Source organism: Cervus canadensis, chromosome 11 (assembly GCF_019320065.1).
Source record: "Cervus canadensis isolate Bull #8, Minnesota chromosome 11, ASM1932006v1, whole genome shotgun sequence".
NCBI lineage: Eukaryota > Metazoa > Chordata > Mammalia > Artiodactyla > Cervidae > Cervus > Cervus canadensis.
In genome coordinates, this window is record NC_057396.1 from 26,278,240 (window position 1) to 26,301,176 (window position 22,937).

The following is a 22,937-nucleotide window of genomic DNA, read 5'->3' on the forward strand; positions in this document are numbered from 1 at the left end:
ATTGCAGAGGAGCACAAGGAAACTTTGGAGATGATGGAAATGTTCTGTGACTTGATTGTAATGTGCTTACAAGATAGATTTGTCAAGATGCATCCAGCTGTGCACTTTTAAAGGAGTGCATATTACTGACTTTAAAGCCAAACATACAAAGCTGGTTGTAGTTCTGAAGATGTTTTCAGATGTTGGTCTTCAGTTTGTTCCTGTAGTAATGAAGGTTTCCAGAAGGAGGAGCCAGTTCTCTGTTTTGTTTTGCAGCTCTTAAATAAGAAATTGAGTCTGTCAGACAGAGTTCTTCTTTTTATCACCTTCTTTGCTAAGTTACCAGCTAAAGATGAGAGTATGATTTCAGGGTACTATTCTTGGTGAAATAAGGTATTTGCATTCGTTTCCGGAAATTTTCTAACAACTTCATTGAGGTATGGTTGACATGCAATAAACTACATATGTTTAAATTGTACAGTCGGTTAAGTATTGACCTATATGCACCTGTGAAACCATGATCACAATTAAAATAACAAAAATCCATCACCCCCAGAAGTTTAGTTCCAGTAAGCTTTTGATGTGTGTTTAAATGGCATACTTTCTAGGATCACCTAGAAATACCCTACTTTATCTCCTCACTAGCATTTCCAGTTACTGAACTATTATTATTTCACCATTGAATCCCTGCTCCTCTCCTCTGCCTCTCAGCATCCCCATGATTAAGTATAGGGCTTAATAATGAATACCTAGTAAGTATATTCTTAGTGTGTTTTTACTATTAAGTTGCTCAGTTATTATTACAGAGAAGATGGTTCTAATTTAATATGCAGTTTGGTCAAATTAATTTGAATTAAAATTAAATTGTAGTTTGATTCAGGTTTTAACATGGCCAGGTCTGGTTTTAGTCATTCTTATTTCCATTTTTTAAAACATTTATTACCAGTGTCCCCTTTAATGGGCTAATCATCTTAATTCTTCACAGCTTGGTTGTTATTTCAGAACAATAGATGTCTGCCTTGAACCATCCTGAGACTTGGGCGTTGGTGACAGGTGTGGGTTTTATTTTGTCAAGATTTATTTTGCTAGACTATTTTTAGGATGCCACAAGTTTTAGGCCTCTCCATCTACCCTATAATTGTGGTTATGGTGGTTTCCTGTGTCTTAGTTCAATTTTGCAACAGTCTCCAGAAGAGACCCTTGGACAGCACTTTACCCTTTTGTCTAGAACTGATCAAATTAGAGCTCAGAACCAGAATGGGAACAAGGGCAAAGGGAAGAAACATATATACAACTGGGAGCATAAAAGAGTTAATGCTGTTATCTCACCCTTATCAAAAGTCTTTTTGGTCTCCCTTATTTACCGAACCCCTAATGCAAACATTGGATGTCACTGGTGAATTAAAAGGTGGTAAATTTAGAACCTGTAGGAGTAGGTGACACCGCCTGTCAGCCGTGTGTGGGGGTGTGAAACACATCCTAACTAGCCCTGCTTCTCCTGCAGATTTAGGACAGCTGTGTGTCTCTCTTTCCCATCATGCTCACGTTTTGCCCAGGGGCAATTGTTCTTTCACTTACCGAATAAAAGTTCACTTCCTGGATTGTAAATCAAATAAACCCGCTGGCATCAACTACAGTAAGTTTTGAAACATTCTGAAATCTTTTGAAAATATTCTCTCAGAGGTCCAAATTCATTTCCATTCTAAATAACCATAGGCATTTTAAGTTCTCCTCCACTGTTATTATCAACCTGTTTTCCCCCTCATTGGCATCTGTAAAGAGAACAACACTATTAAAATTCTTTCTTGACAATGCAGCAAACCATTAGTGCAGGATTTTTTGAAATATATCCCACTTCACACATTTGTCAGTCTCAGTTCCCTGCCAGCTCCAGATCTAGTCCGTAAGTTGAAACGGCTCATGACTGTGTGCCAATTACTTACGGTTGTATATATCTGTACCTACAAAAAGGGATGAGTGAAACCCTTAGCCAATGTAAGGGTCCTTGAGGTTATTAAGGAGTCTAATTTTTTCTAGGACTGTATAAAAGCAGGCAGAATTTGAGAAGCATAATCAAATTTGGGGCTAGTTTTCCTTGGCAGAGTTTTTCTAACTCTGGACAGCTAACTTGACATGGGTGTTTCTTGTGGCAGATCTGGTGTTGGTGCTCCAGTGATCGGTGAGATTGATGGCGAGTATCGACATGACAGTCGACGAAATACCTTGGAGTGGTGCCTGCCAGTGATTGATGCCAAAAATAAGAGTGGCAGCCTTGAGTTCAGCATTGCTGGGCAGCCCAATGACTTCTTCCCTGTTCAAGTTTCCTTCATCTCCAAAAAAAATTACTGTAACATACAGGTATTCCCTTTTAATAGAGATCTTACACGGGGAAGGTGGTAGAACAGATGACTTCAGAGACAGAGCAGAAAAATCAGAAAAAACTATGTCCCCCATGGATTCCATTGCTGTCTCATTTTATTGCATACATGCTCAGTTGCTTCAGTCATGTCCAACTCTTTGCAGCCCTTTGGACTATAGCCCACCAGGCTCTTCTGTCCATGGGATTCTCCAGGCAGGAATACTGGAGTGGGTTGCTGTGCCCTCCTTCATGAGATCTTCCCGACCCAGGGATCAAACACAAGTCTCCTGCATTGCAGGCAGATTCTTTAATGCTGAGCCACAGTCTTGGTCAAATTCTTCACCTGCTTTATTTCAGTTTTTTTCTCTAGATCAGATAAAGAAATTGAATGTGACTATGTATAAAAGTATTATGGGTGTGCAGGAGTCATATCTCCTAGTTGCCTGTTTTTTCAGTAATCCCATGTTATCTTAGAATCCATTTACCAAAGCATTCAGCACATGACTTAGTAATGCCTTTTGTAGTATTGTCACTTGATTTGAACCCAAAGACAGCTTCCCATCATTAATATGGATCATTATAAGCCATTTCTGCTGTAAACTTTGTCCTTTAGGTAGACAAAACAGTGGAAATTTGTGAACTGTTCTTTATTTATTTGTTTAGGCTGCACCACATGGCTTGCAGGATGTTAGTTTCTCAACCAGGGATTGAACCCAGGCCCGTGGCAGTGAAAGTGCCGAATCCTAACCACAGGACTGCCAGGGAATTCCCTTTAAACTGTTTAGGTCATTATTTTTAACTCTTAGGTCATCATTTTTAACTCCTTGTTTTTCTAGTTTTTGAAATTGCATTACAAGCACTGAGTTTATATTGTCATCTTCACCTCTGACTTGTTGATTTGCACTCTTACCTTTCCAGATGGTCTCTGTCTCGCCTCTAAGTGCTTGGGAAGTTATAATTTCCTCTGTCAGATGTTTTCCTCTGTCAGTTTTCTCTCTCCCCTGCCCCCACTCAGTTATTGGCTCAACCCCATCAGTATTGGAGCACATTGTTGAACCCGAGACATTTTCCTCCTAGGGACCGTTTGAAGAACAGGACAGTATAAATTGCTCTATCAGAACTTCATTAGAAAATGTGAGTCAGTGGTTCAAGTTTTGTGTTGGTGCCATTACAGGCACCATTGTTACAGGTAATTCATTAAACTGGATGTTTATTATTAATAAAAAGAAATCTCATTAGAACGACCCAGCCATATCTGGAAAATAAGTATGATAGAGTAGCTTAGTGAGACTTTGAGAGCACTTTTAACAAGTAATGTTGAGTTGTTAAAATATTGCCTTTTGGGTCAAAATGTTAATTGATCATCCTTATAGAATTTCTGTGACCTAATGGGTTTTATAGGGCAGGGCCTGGGCAGTGGCGGCTTACTCTGGACCTTTTACTTAATGCCATTCTACATGTCATCCCAAGAGTTGTGTTTTCTGTCAAAGAACAGATTAATCATGTTGATGGGGAGGAGTGATGGTGTGAGCTGCAGTTGTGAATTGAACTTTTTAGTATTTCTGAGTTAAACTTTTAATATTGCTTTTGTGAATTTGATCTGTTCTGTACTGAGAATTTAGCCAGCACCTTGAAGACCCGCTGTTCTTCTGCTTTACCTTACTCTTTCTTTGTTTTCCTAGGTTACCAAAGTGACCCAGGTAGATGGAAACAGCCCTGTAAGGTTTTCCACAGAGACCACTTTCCTAGTGGATAAGTATGAAATTCTGTAATACCAAGAAGGAACCGAAAAGGAAAATTTTCAAATGAAGAAGCCAGCAGTGGCTGAAGAGTTTTTCCAAACCCACAAGCCATTGGAGACCCTTTTTTTTTCCAAATACAGTGCACGATTCTCTGAGCGCAAGGACCCTCAGCTCCCCCTCAGTGTTTCAGTGTCACAGAGACATTCTTTGGCAAAGCAATGGCACACCATACAGGGAAAGGCTGCTGATTTCTTTGGCAGATTTCCTGGCCAGCAGGAAAGCAAGCTCTCCAGAGAATGCCCCCAGTTAATCGTTCTTTCCCTTTGCCTAAGTTGTTCTTTTATTTGAATCCTTAAATATATTATATTTCATACTTTGTTTTTTTTTTTTTTTTCATACTTTGTTTTTAAAAAGTATTCTCTGCGGAAGATTTTAATCTTTCATACTTCTTTACCTTCAGTTTTTTTCTTTTGTATATCCAATCAAGCCCTGGGGTCATCTGCATATAGGCATTGTATCTGGCACTCCCGTAACAGGTTGATCTAATCCAGTCTTGATTTTTGGACTATACAAGTGAACTGCTTGAGGGGTATGAGGTCTGCACATTAAAAGATAAGGTTGTCTTATGTCCTCTTCCTATATCTAGTCATCCCTCCATTCCTTTGCCAAGCCATTTTCCTTTCAGGTTTGTCGCTCTGCTTTAGAACACTACTGTGAATCCTATTGTGTCAATAATAAAGACAGCTGAGAAGCAGCTTTCAGATGGCATAGCCCCCCACTTCAAAGTGTCCTGGAGGAGAACGGTCATGTCCAGTTAGGGATTTCACACCCGCAGGTAATCATGTCTGCTGCTGGTGCTACCCATCCTTCCGTTCTCCACATTTTGGGTACTTCAGCTAATACATGATAGCTCATGGTCTTTGTAATCCATTCACATTCCTGAGATTCACCACCTCCCTCTTCCTGAATGTTCTCTATATGTCATCAGTTTTTTCCTTTCCATCTGAAATAAGGTTATGATTTTGGAGGCTGAACCCTCAGTGAGTCTTTGTGCCAGTGCCGTTGGCCCTAAACTGTCAAGGAGACTCCAGTTTCACCACCAGATTTTTAGCCTTTCAAGATGCAGCTGATTATATTGCTGTATAGGAATTGTTGATAATACTCCTTTCTAGCCTCCTCAACATTTTTTTCAGCAGCCTATCCTTCCCATCTCTGAAATCCTTCCTTTTTCTCCCCTAAGCCTTTTCTGTTGAGTGTCATCATGTAGCGGTTGTTTCTCAGCCCCCCATCCATTATTTCTTCAGTGGAGAAGACTGCATCAGCCAGCCTTGCGTTGTCTTTTAATCTAGTATTGCACTGGGGATCGGTAGAGTTGTTGCCAGGCTGCAGCCACAGGCGGGGGTGGGTGGGTGGGAGAGATGGATGACAGTAGACGCCCTCCTGCACTCTCAGCTGGTTGGAGAGTACCACTCCACTCTGAACATTTGGCCTTCCCTGCAAAGAGTGTACTGTACTTGAAGAAAGCAGTCACACACAAATGGCCATGGATGGAATTGTTTGCCAAAGAAATTTCTGGCCTTTCCCTTCCCCTTAATCGCATCAGGGAAGAATCCTTATTTCTAGCTTGGTTTCCACATAAGGTTTTTTGAGGAAGGGGACTGGGACAAGAAATCTGTCATGTAGTTACGTAGACAAGGAATCTTATGAATTCAGTTTTGTTTGAGAGTTGCTTGTCCATATGATTTTTTAAAAGTGAGATTTAGTTTCACAAAAACTTTTTTTTCTGAAATTACTTTTGGGGTAATATTTAAAATGAGAGACATTTTGTAACCCTGTAAAATACATAGGGAATATAACATTCCAGTGTACACACAGAAGACAGATTCTTTAATCAAATAAAGAGTATTATAAAATGAATGTTTTTAGACTGTTGACCCTCTCATCCTTTGGTGTCGTCTTGGTGATTCAGAATGATGTAATGGGATCTAAGATTAAAAATTAATGATATGTTTCTTTTAAGAGGAAATAATCTCTAAGAGTATTCATTGCCTTCTCTCCCTATAACAAGTATTATACCTCCTTGTGTATTTTTCTGCATTTGAGAACAGACACATACACATGTACTCCTCACAGTGTAGCTTTTGAATTTGATGACACTATGGGCTTTTGATCCTGATTTTGTCAGGGGCAGTTGTAGAATCAGAAAAATGAAGCTTCATCTTGAAGGAGTAACCATAGGTGGTGATACCTTGGTGCATTCTCTTCCCCATTAGACAAACAGTGGTAAGAAGTAAGTGATGCAGGCATGAGTGATGAATGCCTTGGATAATGCCTCCGAAAAGGCTGCTTCCTTACCCTCTATTTAAGTTTAAAACTATAGAATGTCACCAAATTGGAAGGCAAATCTCTGATGAATAATAAGTTTCTGGGATGAATAAGTTTTTATTTTAATGGTGAGAGGTAAGATTTTGAATTTTTTTTTAACTTAGAACTAGCAAGTATCTTGTCTAATGTTTCTAAAGTGTAGCTTGGCTCCCTGAGGCTGTAACGTTAATCCAGTGAAATGAAGCACACCAAACCCACACCACACCCTCTGGCAGCTGATACCTCCATGGTGTCAGGTGGACTTTTTGTTGGCTTCTTATGAGGGAGACTAGCAAAATAATTACATCTGACTGAGCATTCTGTTTGATGTAGGAGGTTTGTGGTTCCTGCTCTGGGTTCATTAATTCCACATAGAGGAGATAGGGAGGGAGGTGAGTTCCTTTTAAGAAAAGGTCTGTCATTCATCTACTCAGTATCAAACCCCAAATTAATCAGCCCATGCATCGCTGCAGGAAACATTGCCCTCAGTTGAAATCGTACACACTAGGTAGCCTCAGATTTCCAGAGTCGATAGAGAATAGCTTTTTAAAAAGTTATGTGGGACTTTTTTGGCAGTCCGGTGGTTAAGACTCTGCCCTTCCACTGCAGGGGCTGCGGGTTCGATCCCTGGTTGGTGAGCTAAGATCCAAAAAAAAAAGGAAAAAGTTTATATCTGCAGGGCTCATGGGAGGAAGAGAGGAAAATAGAAAGTGCCCATCCTCAAGAAGGTTGAACTGGAAGCAACAGCTGTACCTCCTTAAAAGTGTAGCTTTCTTGCTAAAGCAGACACATCAACTGCAACTAGGGATTCTCAGTGTGGGTCTCTAAGGGTGAGGGCTTTGGTCTGGCAGGTTTTAAAGGAAAAATTAAGCAAAAATGCAGAATTGACTCCCCTGGACTACGCACAACTATCATTGCAACCGTCCTTTCTCTGCATTCCCTCTTTTTGCCCCCTTTGGTAAATATACCTGCAGCTGTAGAGCTTCTCTGAAACTCCTAGAAGATCCACAAGTAGGTTGGCTGCTGTGTCCTGCTCCTAACCCAAGAGCAGACAACATCTCTACAAGAGTCAGTTTCACCTCTCACCCTAGGGAGTTAGTGATTGATGAGGAGACAAGCCTTTAGGAAGTTTAGACTACTTTTCCAAACTGAGCTGTCCCCTCTCAACACAAGAGGTCAAGCAACCAGGCAGTTTTTAGAAGCTTAGGCCACTCCCCTATCCCCTACTCCCACTGGCCAGAAAGGAAAGATTTTTTGCTTTGCTGTTCATAGGGCAGGGGTTATGGGAAGTTCCCATAGGTGTAACTCTGAGATCAGGTTGATGTGCTATTTGGGAAAGAAGTGTTACAAATTCAAAGCCTGGAGAGAAATGGAAATAGGTCTTGTTTCCCATTTTTTGCCTGAATGAATCCTTGTTCATTTCTGCTCATAGGAAGGTCCAGAGCCATGGAAGGTAGATAAGTCCAGTCTTCCATCCTACACAAAATTTCCACTCAGCTTGGAAGTATCTTAGCTGTGAATAGAAGTGTGGATTGCGTAATTTCAAAAACAGGCTGAGAAGAGAGTTTCTGCTCTTTTCAGCTACTGAAGAAAGGTTTGAACTTTCTCCCCAAATTGGATGCAGTGAGGAGTTAGTTACTTGGCATCATCTGTGCCACCACACCTACACTAATGATGCCTGAGTTCAGGATCCAAAGATGCCAGAAGGGATGGCTTCCTGGGGTGGGGTGTGTATCTACAGGGATTGCTTGCTGTAATGAGCAATAATAACCTCTTTCTGAGGCTGGAGGGAGTACAATTTGAGAGGAGGGACAGCTGGGAAATGTGCTGTGGCTAGGACAGGGTGGGTGTGGAAATCGACTGCTAACATTCATAACCAAGTGCAGAGGGCCTTCAAAAATCCACTCTTCCACACCCAGCCTTTGCCCTCTCCCCCTGCTTCCACCTCGGAAAGTCTGAAGCATGCTTGGAAAGCTGCTTTCTGCTTTCTTCTCTCTTCCTCCCCCTTTCTGAGCTCCCAGCTGCTCGACCTCTTGCGTAACTGTGCGAGAGGACTGAGTCTTTCTGATGGGCTCCAGATGTGGAGCGGGGTGGGGGTGGAGGGTGGGGATGGTAGGTCTGAAGTCCCCTGAGCACTCCAACTGTGGGAACACGGGGCCTGGACACAGCGGGAGCAAGGACACTGCACAGAGCCTTTGTCCTGGGCTCAGCGGACTGCTGGGCTGGGAGGACAGCAGTTGGGTGATGTTTCAACCCCCTGCTTTAGCATCAGCTGCCTCTGTGGCAGGCTTGATTATTCCCCCAAATTCCTCCTGACCAGACAGTAAGGAAGAGTTGCATTTCTGAAGCACAGTTAAGTGAAAAGTCTGTGAGGCACCCCAATCTGAGCCTCTTCCCTCAAATCCTGGGTCTTGGCACATAAGATACAACAAGTTTGGGGTTTGTTTCCTTTTCTTTTTATTTAACAGAATAGCCTGAAAATTACTGTTGTGATCTGCTTCATGAAAGGTGGTTAAAGTTAAAATACTTTTATGATCTGCAAAAGGTATGAAGAAAGAATAAGAGGCTTCCACTCTCAACACTGCTCCCCCACCCCTGGACAGATCCTGGGGTTTCCTGATACCCATGGCACATGCTGAATGAAGCCTGATAGATTGACTTCTGTTAGCTACAGCAGGTAGCTGCAAAGAGCCATCCACCCCTCCTGCTTCCAGTCCCGTTGGTTCCAGCCTTCAGCTGGGGGTGGGGAGGGTCCCCCTGCTAGTGCTGGCCCTGTCAATGAGTGACCAAAGGTTCCTGCAGTTCAGCTTCCTGCTGTTCCTGGGTTAAACAGGGAGGGTGCACAGTAAAAGCACTGAATCAGAACAAGATTTGTCCACCACAAATTATTTTCTGCTGTCCTCTGCTCACTGGAATGCCTTGGGGGCTTTCTGCTTCCTGTCCTTCAGGGAGGAAGAGTCTCAGGGGTCCATCCAGTGCAGGTTTAAAAGACCCAGTCTAGTTGAGTTCAGATCCCTAGGTCCTCCCCCATCAGTCTCCTGGGGCAAGAGCTGGCTTTACAAGGTAAGGATCGGCTGTCAGCTTGGATTTCGGGTGGTGGTTGAAAAGGAGAATGACCTTCTCCCAGGCTGTTTCCAGGCTTCTCTAAGGTTCTCAGGTCCTCCCCACCCACTTCTTCCTTAATAAACCCTTACTCCTACAGAGACCCAAACTGCTACAGGATGCTATGCTCAACCACTTTGAGCACCAGTTTGCCTCCCAACTGTAATCCCGCAGGTTGTGGTGGGGGTGGAGTGACAGGGGGGCAAGATGATAATTCCATTCGGTTTTCCTGTGCTTTCCAGTTTGCGCGGCATTTTACCATGCCTTCTTTCTACCTTTAGAAATATCTGTGACGCCCTATCTGGACGGTTATTAACCCCATTTTCAGTTCGTCCTGGCGGAGGGGCTTGGAGTAGGATGAGAAGGGGCGACAGAGGGTAGATAGACCTGGATACCTTCAGCAGATATTCGGAGATGTTAGGAACATGCACGGCTGCGACCACGAAGTTCACTGGGATCTGATGGAGGATTCAGGCATCTAAACTGAAAAAAAGGGTAGGGGGCGGACTAGAGAGAAACGGGAAAAAACCTCCGAAGAGCCTTAAGGCCTAGGGGTGGAGGGTGGTCCAGGAGAGTCCGAAGGGGAGGGCGAGTGGGGACAGGGTGTGCACGCGGTGGTGGTGGTGGTGGAGAGCCCAGCTGCGGAGATGAACAAAGCGCGCGCTGTGCGGGCGTGGGGGGAGGCGCCGCTCTGGGAAAGGCTGGGTGGGGGGACCTTGGGCTCCAGTCCCACAAGGGCGTCTCCTCCGGCTGGCCAGGCGGACGGGACAGGGGGACGGGGCGGGGACTAGCGGGGTTGGGGGGGGCGGTAGGAAGGCGGGACCCACTTGCTCTCCTCCTACTCAGCGGGCTTCCAGGGAAAAGCAAGAGTGTCCTTCGGAGCCTGGGGCCGCGGCTGCCGAGCTGGGCGAAAGACCCGGTGTGCCCCTCTCCCCTCGAGGTGAGGGCGCTCCCTCCCGCGACGCCTGCGGGTCCCGCTCGCTGCGCGGCTGGGACGGGATAAGAGGAAGTCCCGGGGACCTGGCGAGAGCCCTCAGACCGGCCCTGGGCTGGAAGATCCCGGAAGAAGCCGGTAGGGGAAGAGGGGCGCCGCAGGTGAGTGCGTGGGGACGCGGGGTCTTTGTGCCGAGCGGGCTCCGCTGCTCTCCCGGGAGCGGCTTGCTCCTGCCCTCCCGAGCCGCTGCCGGCGCCGCCGCCAGAGGGGGCCCTTGCGCTCCGCCCCACCGCGGCCGCCCGCCGCCCGCCGTCCCGGGGGGAACGCGGATCCTTGTCCCAGGACTTTCCTGCGGGAGACTGGGCGACACTCGCGGGGTCTCGTCCGCCGGCTCCTCTCACCTCCCCTCTCCCGCCGACAGAAGGACTGAGAGCCCTGCGCCAGGACAGCGGGGTCCCCTGGGGGCATCTCAGCTGCCGTCCCGGGCTGGGCCGCCTTGATGGGACAGGAAAGGGATACGGAGTCGGGCTCGGAGGCAGTGCTGTCCGGAAGGGACAGCTGGGTGTGTTCAGGGGATGGGTGGCACATCTGGGGCCTCCTGGGCCCTGCCTGGGCCCCGCGTCTTTAGGGGTCCGGGAGGCTGGAGGGGGGCACCGTGGGGGCCGTGAGTCTCCGGCCCTTGCCACGCCCGCACAGTCCAGATTCGACTCCCTTGCGGAGTTCCCCCGTGCCGGGGCTGAGCCAGGTCATCCGGGCTCCTCGGGGAAGGGGAAGCGCGCGGGCGGGGGCGGTGGGGGACTGGGAGGGGCCCCGGGGTTGCCGAGGCTTCCACGGACGCTTCCGCCGAGGCGCGCGCGAGCGGAGGCTGGGCCGGGAGACGCAGCGGCCCGGTGGGGGACCCAGGGCGCCGGGGCGGAGCTGCATTCTGGGCCCGTTAGCTCAGCGGTCCCGGAGGCTCCGGGGACTGACTCATCCGGCCGGTTACACACAAACATAACCCCCCCCCCACCACCACCACCACCACGTCAGGCATCCCACGCGCAGACACACTCGGCGCCCCAGCCGACATCACCCACGCACCCTTTCCACCGCGCACGCCACGCGGACACGCCCGTCTCTCTGCCGTGACACGTGTGGGACCCAACACACACCTAGACCTCTACCCACTCCGCGCACACGCCAAGCACCCTCAGCCCTCTCAGGAAGCCCACATCCACACCTGCAGCCCCCGCGCACACGCAGCCCGCGATTCACACACCCACCTGCCGCTCACTCCCATCACACACTCAGTCCGCACACACGAATCCCACGCGCGCGGCCCCCTTCCGCAGCCGCCCGCGGGGAGCCGGCGGTGTCTGGGGGCCGCGCCTTTCCCGGACCGCGCAAACAAGCGGCCCCTTCTCCCGGCCCGGCCAAAGAAAGGCCGCTTGTCCGGCGTCAGCGGCGGGCGGGGCGGCCCAACACTGCAGCCTTGTCCCACCTGGCGGCCCTGGGGAGGGCGGCGAGGGGCAGCAGGGAGCCCTCCGTGCGGAGGCACCCCACCTCCACTCCGCACACAAATAAAATCACAGCCCCAAACTACACTCGCGCCTCGTCCCACCGCCTGCTCCAGCCCTGGCTGCCAGCCTACAGTCTCTGTCTACAGCTGGGTCCCCAGGCCAGCCCTCCGGACCCCTCTTTCACTCCAGAGCCTCACCTCCCGTCCCCACGCCGGTCTCCTCCTCCACGGCCCTGGGTACCTTCGATTGCTCCCCCGTGCCGTCACCCCCTTACCTTGAGCACTCGTCTGTCCCCAGTCTCCCCCATCTCCTTCGTCCCCCAGTCCTTCTTCTTCTGGTCCCTGTCTCTCCTCCCCCCACCCCCCGCCTCCGCCTCCCCTGCGTCCCCCGGACTCCATCCTGTTTCCACCTTCTTCCCCTCCTCCCCATCCTCTGCCCTCAGTCTTCTCTCCCCAGCCCTCCTTTTCCCTCACTCTTCAGTCTCCCTCTTTTATTTTTCTCTGCAAACCCTTCATCTTCCCTCCCGTCCCACCCTTCCGCAGACCCCCGATTTCCCGTCTCGTAAAGTTCTCTGAGGGCTTCCCAGATGGCGCTAGTGGTGAAGAACCTGCCTGCCAATGATAGAGATGTTAAGAGACGTGGGTTCGATCCCGGGTCGGGAAGATCCCCTAGAGGAAGAAATGGAAACCACTCCAGTATTCTTGCCTGGAAAGTCCTGTAGACAGAGGAGCCTGACGGGCTGCAGTCCATGGGATCGCAGAGTCGGACACTACTGAGCGACTAACAGTCAAGTTCTCTGCGTCCTTTCCCCTACGTCCTCCCCGGCCCCTGCCCGGCTCAGGCGCCCCGCCCACTGTGCTCCCGGCCTCAGTTTCCTTCCCTTCCGGCCCCTTCCTCTGCCAGCGGCCCTTCCTCGAGGGCAGACGCGTGCCGAAAGAATCCCAACTCGGCCTCGCTCCTGGGCCGTGCGACGCCTGGACCCTGGGCCGGCCTCCGGCCTTTCTTCTGGGGCCCGATTTGGAGGCTGGACTTCCTCCAATCCCTGTTGGTTCTGGAACTTCCCAGTCTCTCTCCAGGGCCTCCCGCGCCCCTCGTTAGGGGACCGACCGAGTCCCCCGAAGCGGTGACTCCCCCCACGCGGGCAGAGAGCTGGGGTCCAGGTAGGGCAAGGGATCCCCGGTGGTCTGGATGCCCGGGCGTTCGCGCTGGGCCGGGAGGCCGCGGGGCCCGGCGCGGGGTCACCTGCCAGAGCCCTGGCCTCGCCCACGCGGGGCTCTCTAGACATCCAGGCCTCTGCCACCTTGCGCCCAAGGAGGCGGTTGGGCGTCTCAGCTCGCAGTGGGAGACCGCTACCGAGAGCCGGGGTTGACCGCGGCGCTTCCCCAGCCCCTCCTCCCAGAGAGCCGGACACGCACCGCAACGGCCTTTTTTTGGCAGCGGGCGGGCCGGATTTCCCAGGACCGCGGCGGAGGCCGGAGGGGTGAATCGGCTGGGTATAATTACAGCCCCGGGCAGTGGGCAGCCTGGTGGGACGAAGCAGGTCGGCCGCTGGGGCCGCTGGAGGGCGCCCCGGCGCAGCGCGCTTGGCTCTCCCCGCCCGGGGAGCGGCGGGAAGAGAGAGCGCCCCCCGGTGGCGGCTCTCCGGGCAGCGGTGCAGCCCCTGGGTCAGAGCACCGCCCCCGGGCTGGGACGCGTCGGTCTGGTGTATCTCCACTTCACCTGGATTGAGTTTCGGACCTGGAGCCACGGCCTCGCGCCTCCCAGACTCTACATCTTTTCTTATCTTCTCCGTCTCTCCCTACACCTCTCTCCTTATCTCTTCCTGTTCTTTCACCTCCTTATTCCCTTCTCTCCTCTCCTCCAATCACTCTTTTCCCCCATCAACCTCGTTCTTTTACAGGATTTATCGCCACTTAAAATCCGTGGTGTAAATAAGTGAACACACTCATTGCTCCCTTACAGCGTGATGGTGACAAACTTGACAGATGAAGAAACTGAAGCCCAGAAAAGTGAAGTGACTTAAGTTCAGGAAGCTCATACTAGTAATTGGCATATTTACAGTGCTTTGCACTTCACAGTGTCATTTGACATAATATCTGAATCTCTAGGGCTTTCCTTGTGGCTCAGCTGGTAAGGAATCTGCATGTAATGCGGGAGACCTGGGTTCCATCCCTGGGTTGGGAAGATCCCCTGGAGAAGGAAATGGCAACCCACTCCAGTACTCTTGCTTGCAAAATCCCATGGATGGAGAAGCCTGGTAGGCTACAGTCTATGGGGTCGCAAAGAGTCGTGGGACATGACTGAATGACTTCATTTCACTTCACTTCACCCACTCTGGTATTCTTGCCTGGAGAATTCCATGGATTGTATAGTCCATGGGGTTGCAAAGAGTTGGACAGGACTGAGCAACTTTCACTTTCTGAATTTCTAAGACAATCATCTTTTAAAAAAAAAACCAAACTAATAGTTTTATTGAGGAATGATGTTCATACCATAAATTCACTTAAGTGTACATTCAATATTTTTAGTATATTTACAGATCTGGGCAAACCATCATCACAAATAAGTTTTAGAACATTTCTATCATGTCCCCCAAATCTGCCCATTTTTATAGCCCATTAGATGGTCCCTCTGACAGGTCTAATTGGTTCACCTATTCCACCCCTAGCCCCAGGCAAGCAGTAATCCAGACAATATTATTTTTAAATATAAATCATTATTCCAGTTTTATAGAGAATGATTGACACTCAGAGAAGTTAAATAACATGTCTAAGTTTCTCTCAGTTAATAAATAAGAAAGTCAAGATTAGAATTTAAGGCTCTTGCATCCCAGTCTAAAGCTCTTTCCGCTACCCAGTGGTGCCTTTCCTTCACCATTGTTCATTGTTTTGTTTTTCTCACCCCCTCTTTTATATACGCTTATATCCCCAACTCACTGTCTTGCCTCTCCTCCCTCAGAAAGCTGAAGGACTTCCCTCAGTTGAAAGAAGCAGTAGTGCCATCTTTGTCCCTGGAAATTCTCCCCCCCAACCCGCCCCCCGCCAGATCTCCTGGGAAGGTGCCAGGCCGGCTAGCGCCTTGCTGTAGGTTAACGGCCTTTGCCTTCCCTCTTCCCAGGCAGACTTGGGGTGGGCCTTAGGCCCCCGTTCCAGCTTCTCTTCCTCCAGCTTGGGTGGAAATGGTGACGGAGACGATGCATGCCAGGTCCGGAAGGGTGGAAGCTGGGAGGGTAAAATTAGTAACACTATTGCTAAGACCTTTGGGCCCCACTGCCAGGGTCAGACACTCCTTGGAATGCTGGCTCCTGCCCCACTTCCTCTCCAAGTCTCTTAGAAGATGGCTGGAAGAGAAAGTGGAAGGGAACCCTGCCTTCCTGGGTCTCCCTCCCTCCCTGTGATCACACTCTCTTCAGCTTCCCCAGTAACATTGCAGCAGTCAATAGGAAGTTTCTCACCTCAGCAAGTTGGCCAAGGGATGGGCACGTAGGCACAGATTAGAACACAAAGCTCCTTCCTCACAGTTCTCAGGTGCCAACGCTGTGAGCCATGGAGGGAGGGATGGGGAAGGCTCTGGAGCTCTGGAATCTGTTTTACCTCTGGTTCTAAGGACTTCAGCTCCCTACGGTACCAAATCAGGTTGAGAACCCAAGAGTCCTATATTCTCAGTGTTAGTCACCACTGGGGGTTTTATTTTTTATTTTTGCTGATTGTGGGGGTGGGGGTGGGTAAGATGCTTTCTGGGGAGGAGAGGATGCAGGAATTGAGACAGAGATGGCAGTAATCGTGGCATTTCCCCCTCGTGTCTCCTTTAAGAAAACATCCTTCTGAGACCCCTGGGGAAAGAGACGGGGAGAGGCTGTGGAAAGGAGCGCCCGCTCAGCCCTGCCACCTGCCTGGGGCCCCCTGTCTACCAGTGTCCCTGGAGGGGCTGCCTTGAGCTAGCTTTCCTCTCTAAGGTAGATTTTCCCCACCTTCTTATGGCTTCTGATGCCCGAGCGTCCTCAACTGCCAAGGCCTGGGTCCTGGCTGTCAGAGGCAAGAGAGAGACCATATGGTCTGGGCCCTATAGGACTTTTGGGGGGGGCGCTCTGTGTGTGTGTTTGGGGGGGGGGGTCAGGGCCGATGTGGTGGGGTAGCATCCACGCTGACCTGTGTTTTGGGTGAAGACGTGGCACCGCCCCCTCCCCCCCGCATGGCCCCCACCACCCCCCAAGCTCCTGAACTGCCTCCAGGTCTCCTTCAGCAGGAGCTTGCTGGGAGCCGCCGTGCCATTGCTCCTGCCTTTAGAACACTGCTGCAGAACCCACTCCTTGCTCCTTTCTGCCCTGGCCTCCTCGCCTCACCTGTTTTCTGCTGTGTCCACAGGAGCTCTGGGGCCCCAAGAACATGGACACTCTCAATAGGAACCAGGTGGGCCCTGGATGTAAGACCCCGGCCCTGGTGCAGGTGAGCAAGGTGGGGGCCATGGGGCAAGAGGGCGGTCTGGTGAGGACAGGTCAGCTCCTCTCCTTCCCTGTGGTCCCAGCTCAAGGGTGATAGCCACACTACCTCCATGCTCTTCTCCAGGTCCCAAGCCTATTCACAGCTAAGTCTTTAGCTGAATTAGGTTAATTGGTTCACCCAGAAAATACCCTTTGAAAGTCAGGAAGTGGTTTACAGTTCAACTTCGGAGCTGTAGCTGTTTCCGCCCTGCCCTTTCTTGTAATTCAGTTTAACAGGGGCAAGCTGTGGCCAAGTGGATTGCCATGGACAAGTCTACAGGGATGAGTCTTGACTGGTCCCCTCTATAGTAACTGCCCCCCCAACTCTTAGCAAGCACCTCCCAGCTCTCCTTACTTTCTCCTTGTTTCTGTCCTAATAGATAAAAGGGGCAGTTAAACCAAGACGCGAGATAAATCCAGTGGGACGAGTTAGTGGCCTAGATTCAGATCTAATTACAATTTAATGGAATACCGCTCTGCACAAGATTTTGTACACCTACAGAGCCCTTTAGAGAGGGTAGGTGCTGGAGAGAGTGCTGGTGTGACTGGGACTAGGGTGGTATGGTGCCCGCCTGAAATCTCTCATGATGCTCATCCCCTACCTCCACCACCTACAGAAAGGACCCTTGGACCTGATCGAAACAGGCAAAGGGCTGAAAGTGCAGACGGACAAACCCCATCTGGTGAGCCTGGGCAGCGGGCGGCTCAGCACAGCCATCACCCTTCTGCCGCTGGAAGAAGGTGAGTCTGGGGTGCATCCTGCCTGCCACCCCTCCATCCTTACAGACATTCCTGCTTGGGAATCCAGGCATGCATGCAGGGGCCCCTCTTGCTACCTGCTGACAGTGTTCACCTCCCCCAAATGGGAGGCCATGTCACAACACCCCCCCCACCCCGCCCCCCAGCTTGCTTCCCTTGTCTGTGCCTCCCCAGACTAATCTGGCTCCATGACCAGGATTAAAGATCAGCTTAGAAATCAGGAGGAGAGCCCTGAAATAGGAGAACGCATGGCTCTTGGCAACCAGTGTGGCCAAGAAGAAAGGGGACTCCGCTCCAGGGCCATGCCTGGAGAGGGAGAAGGCGCTGGTGGAGCTGGAGAGATGGGCAAGATGGGCCTGGGGCAGACCTCCGAGTCAGGCCCTGGCACAGCCCCCTCCACCTTGCAGCTTCTGCCCTTCCTGTCTCCTCTCCTGGCTGCACTTGTTGCCCGGGTGATACTACATTCCCCACATTCTCCAAATACCAGTCCAGGAGCTCTCTCCCTCCAGGGGCTGGGGAGAGGGGGGGTGTGAGGAGGGCAAGGGTTGCAGGTGGCAGAAGGGAGGGAGAGGAGAGGGGAGGGGAGGGAGAGCTGGAAGAAAAGATGGGGGAGGCTAGGGAAGGAGAGAAAGGTCCTGGGGAGGGGGGCTTGGGGGGACTAAGGAAATTCTGCAGAAGAAGCTCCTACTAAGTTTGCAGATCCTCTGTGCCCTCTGGGCCTTCCTGTTTCTGGGGCCGAGACAGGCTCCTACCCCTCACTGTCTCCACCAGGCTCAGGGGCCCCACGGGGCGGGCAGTGATTCTTCCTGGAGTAGGAGATGGCAGTCCCACTGTGGCCCTCCCAGCCCCTCCCTGCCTCCTCCACCTGGACCGGCCCTCTGACACTTGCCTCCTGTCTTCAGGGAGGACCGTGATTGGCTCTGCGGCCAGGGACATCTCACTGCAGGGTCCAGGCCTGGCTCCGGAGCACTGCTACATCGAGAACCTGCGGGGCACCCTCACCCTCTACCCCTGCGGCAATGCCTGCACTATTGATGGGCTCCCGGTCCGGCAGCCCACTCGGCTCACTCAGGGTAAGGTCTGACTGCCCTGAAGCCAGGGAGCTTCTGTTTAAAAGCTTGTGTGTGACAGGTGGAGGGGAAGTCTGCTGTTTTGGTTGCCATGGTAACTGCCTGAGTGGCCAAGTTGGGGGTGGGGTGCTCAGGTGCATCTGGATCAGGTGCGTTTCAAAACCCCCGACAGCAACCCTACTTCTCACACTGTGGTGGGAAGAGAGAGAAGAGGTTGCGCTGCCTGCTCTCAGAGGACACGGGGAGCTGTGCAGTGGTCGCTAATGGTTGTTAGGGGAGAAGAGCTGGAGCAGCAACGAGGGGAACAATGGCATGGTTCCACAATGCCAAGAGGCAGGTGTTCTAGAAAGCTGTTGAGGTTAGGGAGAGCAGGACAAGGGAGATGGGACAAGGGCAAAAAAATCTGAGGGCACGCTCACTCCTGTTAAAACACTGTTGACGACAGCGTCTGGGTCACGAATGTCCTTACCACTCTGTTTCCCAAAGGAACAGGTCTCTCTGTTGTATAAGGGAGCTCTAAAAACTGGGCCTCCAGTTACTATGGTGATGAGGCAGGTAAGGAAGGGCTTGGCCCAGGTAGCACCCTGATAGACCAGGTGTGTTTGCCCTGGGCATCAGTGTATACAGTGAAGCATCATATTAGGGGGATGTGAAAAGTGGGCTTGGTAGCCGTAAAGGATGGGAGCTTTGGACTAAGCCTGGCTCTAAGTAGGAGGACCAATGCCCTGGCAGTGTTTTCTGGGGACTCTTACCTCTTACTGGGCTTCCCAGATGGCTCAGTGGTAAAGAATGTCCACCTGCCAATGCAAGAGATACCGGAGACGTGGGTTCCATCCCTGGGTCAGGAAGATCCCCTGGAGGAGGAAATGGCAACCCACTCTAGGATTCTTGCCTGAGAAATCCCATGGATGGAGGAGCCTGGTGGGCCACAGTCCATAGGGTCGCAAAGAGTCAGACATGACTGAGCCGCTAAGCACAGGCACACCTCTGACTGGTTGGAAGCTCCTTGGCAGTGGGAATCCCACCCGCTCCACTGTTTCCCTCTCTCCTGCTCTTCACACCCCTGGGGTCTCTCCCTTCAAGGCTGACCCAGAAGACCCAGCCTGCCTGCCCTTGGGGGTGTGTGAGGAGGGGACAGCTGACTCCACCACCAGCAGCAAACAGGCCCGCGTCTCTTCCAGAGGGCCTGTTATCTCTCCCTCTTATCTGACTCCAGCTAAGGGGGGGCCCCCATAAATTGGGGGTTTGGCTGTGCTGCCATCTGGCTGCAGACCGTCCTCCTCTTCCATTTCCAAGACAGCATCTTCCCCAAGATTTGGGTACATGAGAGCGAGACAGCAGAGCAGCAAGGAGAGGCAGGGGCAGCGTTCAGAGAAGGCCGGAGCAAGAGCCCACCCCCAAATCCCTCATGTTCCTAGGCAAGAACACTCTGCCCCTGTGTGCTGTCACGAATGGACGAGGGTGGAGGAACCCATGCTCTGCAGGTCTCTCCCGCCCGGCCTTTCCAGGGCAGCATTTAGCTCTGTGGGAAGAGGGAGGGCCTGGGCTGAGATGGAATTCTCAGGCATTTCCTGTGGCCCAAGTGACCCTCAACTCTTCCCCAGCCAGAAGCCCACCCTGCCAAGTATGTACCCTCCCACTCTCTCCTGACCCTAAACCCCCTTCCCTCTCCCTGCCTCCCACCCCACAGCCGCCTTGTCTAGGCTAGCCTGTCTCAGAAGCTTGGCAGCCTGGGGAGGGGTAGGCAGAGGCACAAAGGAACGGGTGTTCTTCTCCCCAGCACTGCCCCTCCCCTGGGCTCCAGGAGCTGAGGGTTTCCTTGTCTCATCTCTGGAGCAAGGCCCCAAGCCCAGCCCTGCCTGGCCCCACTCCGGACATTCTTGGGAGTGCGTTTCCCTGGAAACTGGGTGGCTCGGGGTGCAAGTGCTATCTCTGTGTGTCTGTGTGACTGGAGTGTGTTTATGTGTCTCCGGATGTGTTTGTGACTCTGGACTTGTGTATCTCTGTGTTTGTGTATTTCCTTGTGTTTATGGATCACAGTGTTCAAGTAGGGGGCAGGGTGAACTCAGGGCTGGTGGTACCAAACCGTCCACGGGTGTGCTCCTGTGAAGACAGGAGAACTCACTGACCACCGGCCTATCTGTGGGCATATGTGCAAGAGAACCATTTTCCCTGTCTTGTTCCCTGATCCAGTCTTGGTGTGTGTGGGGGACCCCCTCTTTGAAAAACCAGAGGACTACCCTAGAAATAACAAGGAGCCCTCTCTGGCTGGGCTGGTCCTTGGCTGCATCATTCTGGGCACTGTGCCCAGCCATAGGCAACTTGGAGAGGCACACGTCATAACGAGGAGAGTGGCAGTGACAGGCTCTTCGAGCAGGAATATGCCTGGGCCAGGGGCGGGGTGGGGGGGAAGCTGGCAGAAAACAGATGCCAACGACAACTTGAGCGAAAGCTATGGCCGTGGGGCCCTGATGGGAGGGAACTGGGAAGATCCTGCTTCCAGTCTTGTCCCCAGGTACCTTGGGACATCCCAGGCGGCCCTCTCTCTACAGAGCAAGAGGTGGATGGAGCTGGGAAGAGGACCAAGGAAATGAGGAGGAATCTCAATCTGGGTCAAGGCTGCCCCACCCTGAGACCACAGTGCCAGACCACATGAAAGATCCGGGAGGAGACCCAGTAGGGAAGGACCCAGAAAGCCACGCAGCTCGGGGCCCAGGCTGTCTAGACAGAAGGTCCCCTACCCTCTCGGAGCCATTCGCTGCCAGCCCCTGCCTTTGAGCCTCCTCCGAGTCTCCTTCGCTCCCCAGGCCCCTTGCTGGTGGGTAGGGGCTTCTGGGAGGGCCAGCCAGGAGGCTCCCTGGAATGGGGCTGGAGCCAGGATTCCTGAGTAACACAGCTGCCTCCCTCTGGGATCCAGGACGATGGACCGCTTCCTCTTCCACCCAGCTGTCAGTTAGCCCTTCTGTGAAATGGGAGGGAAGCCTCGGCTGTCCTCTGTGATGAGACTGATAAAGATCTCGACTGATAAAACTCAAAGGAAGGAGAGAAAAAGCAAAAGCTCCTAGCTCCCCACTTGTGTGTGCCTGCCTGCTGCCCTGCTTCTCCCTGGCAGTGTCCTCTGGGTCTGTCTGGGTCTGTCCAGCTGGCCGTCACAGTTTCCAGACCGATGAATCACATTTCCTGAGAAGGTTTTTTTAAGCCTCCCCCTATTTTGCATTTGACCCTATATGGTTTTCCTTTTTCCTTCAGAAGGGGAATGAGCTGCCTGTGCACATGTGAGTGTGTGCATGCGTGTACATGCATGTGTGTGTGTGTGTGTGTGTATGTGTGTGTGTAGTATGGCAGTGTGGGTAGGTGTTCAGCGAGGGTGGAAAAATTGTTTGATTGTTTCTCTAAGGAGGTTGACTTTTTTTTTTAAGTCATGGAAGGAAATGGCTTTTTAAAAATATTTCTTTATTGGGACTTCCCTTGTGGTCTGGTGGCTAAAACTTTGTGCAGGGGTCTGGGGTTTGATCCCTGGTCAGAGAACTAGATCCGGTGTGCTGCAACTAACACCTGGTGCAGTCAAATAAATAAATAAAAATATTTTAAAAATATTTATTTATGTGGCTACTAATGGCAACCCACTCCAGTACTCTTGTCTGAAAAATCCCATGGACGGAGAAGCCTGGTAGCCTACAGTCCATGGGGTCTCAAAGAGTCGGACACGACTGACTTCACTTCACTTTCACTCCAGGTCTTAGTTGCTGCATTCGGAATCTAGTCCCCTGACCAGGGATTGAACCTAGGCCCCCTGCATTGGGAATGTGGTGTCTTAGCCACTGGACCACCAGGGAAGTCCCAGGAGGTGGACTTTTGATTTCAGAGTCTCTCTAAGGCTGAGTGAAGGGCTATCTGTGGCTGAGTGAGTGTGGAACCAAGAGAGGGACTGGTGCCTGAGGGGTTGTATGCTGGAGAATAAATGTGTATGAGACACATTAACTGGGGTGTCTGTGTGATTCAGAGCGTGAGTGGTATCTGGCTGGGCAGGTGTTGGTGTGTATTTGAGAGAAGTGTGTGGGACTGTGTGAGCTCTGAGCGTACAGAGGACGTCTGAGAGAACACAGCACGTGCCTTAAGGTTCTGGTGTCCAGAGGCCAGGTCCTGGAATGTGAGGAATTTTCTGGGACTGAGGCTGGGTGGTGAGTACCTGCCTGGCCCAGAACCTCAGCATGGTCCCAGGGTCTTCAGAGGTGGGTGGCACTCTTTCCAGATGGGAAGGTACCTCCTTGGGGTGGGCCAGCTCTGCTGGAGCTCTTTGCACACTTGGTTGTGGTTGGGAAGGGGTGAGTTGGCTTCTGGAACCCAAGGAAATAGGCTAACTTGGAAGAGCCAGTGCCTGGGTCCAGTTTGGGTCATGGGGTAAGGTGAACTGCTGGGAGTGTGGGGAGTGGGGGCCAGAGGGGCAGAGGAAGAGGTGTATAGTGTGGAGACAGGAGCTAGACTCAAGACTGTTCACAGAGCCCTGCCTCGCCCTGAACTCCCACTTGTCACAGTGGTAGACTGAGGGCCACAGCTGGACCCAGTGACCCGGCTGGATTCCTGGGACTTTCACTCTTCTCTCTAATATATTGTGTACCCCATGGTCTGCAGCACGCCATAATTCCCTG

The 22,937-nt window shown here is 51.5% G+C and overlaps 2 protein-coding genes across 13 annotated transcripts in view; both read left to right on the forward strand.

Moving 5' to 3' along the window:
• The window catches only part of ARCN1 (archain 1), a 28,728-nt gene extending 24,265 nt beyond the window's left edge, over nucleotides 1-4,463 (forward strand). Inside the window, exons 9-10 of the mRNA XM_043480745.1 lie at nucleotides 2,133-2,337; nucleotides 4,021-4,463. Coding sequence (XP_043336680.1) covers nucleotides 2,133-2,337; nucleotides 4,021-4,110 — 295 coding nt within the window. The 3' untranslated portion in view covers nucleotides 4,111-4,463. The remainder of the gene's footprint in view (nucleotides 1-2,132; nucleotides 2,338-4,020) is intronic.
• A 5,909-nt stretch (nucleotides 4,464-10,372) lies between these two features.
• The window catches only part of PHLDB1 (pleckstrin homology like domain family B member 1), a 47,844-nt gene continuing 35,279 nt past the window's right edge, over nucleotides 10,373-22,937 (forward strand). For 4 of the 12 annotated variants that reach the window (XM_043480735.1, XM_043480736.1, XM_043480737.1 and 1 more), the window contains exons 1-4: nucleotides 10,374-10,641; nucleotides 16,344-16,424; nucleotides 17,077-17,200; nucleotides 18,121-18,291. In XM_043480735.1, coding sequence (XP_043336670.1) covers nucleotides 16,365-16,424; nucleotides 17,077-17,200; nucleotides 18,121-18,291 — 355 coding nt within the window. In that variant the 5' untranslated portion in view covers nucleotides 10,374-10,641; nucleotides 16,344-16,364. Of the gene's footprint in view, nucleotides 10,642-16,343; nucleotides 16,425-17,076; nucleotides 17,201-18,120; nucleotides 18,292-22,937 lie in introns of all 12 variants that reach the window. The other 8 variants (XM_043480740.1, XM_043480742.1, XM_043480739.1 and 5 more) reach the window with 3 other exon arrangements.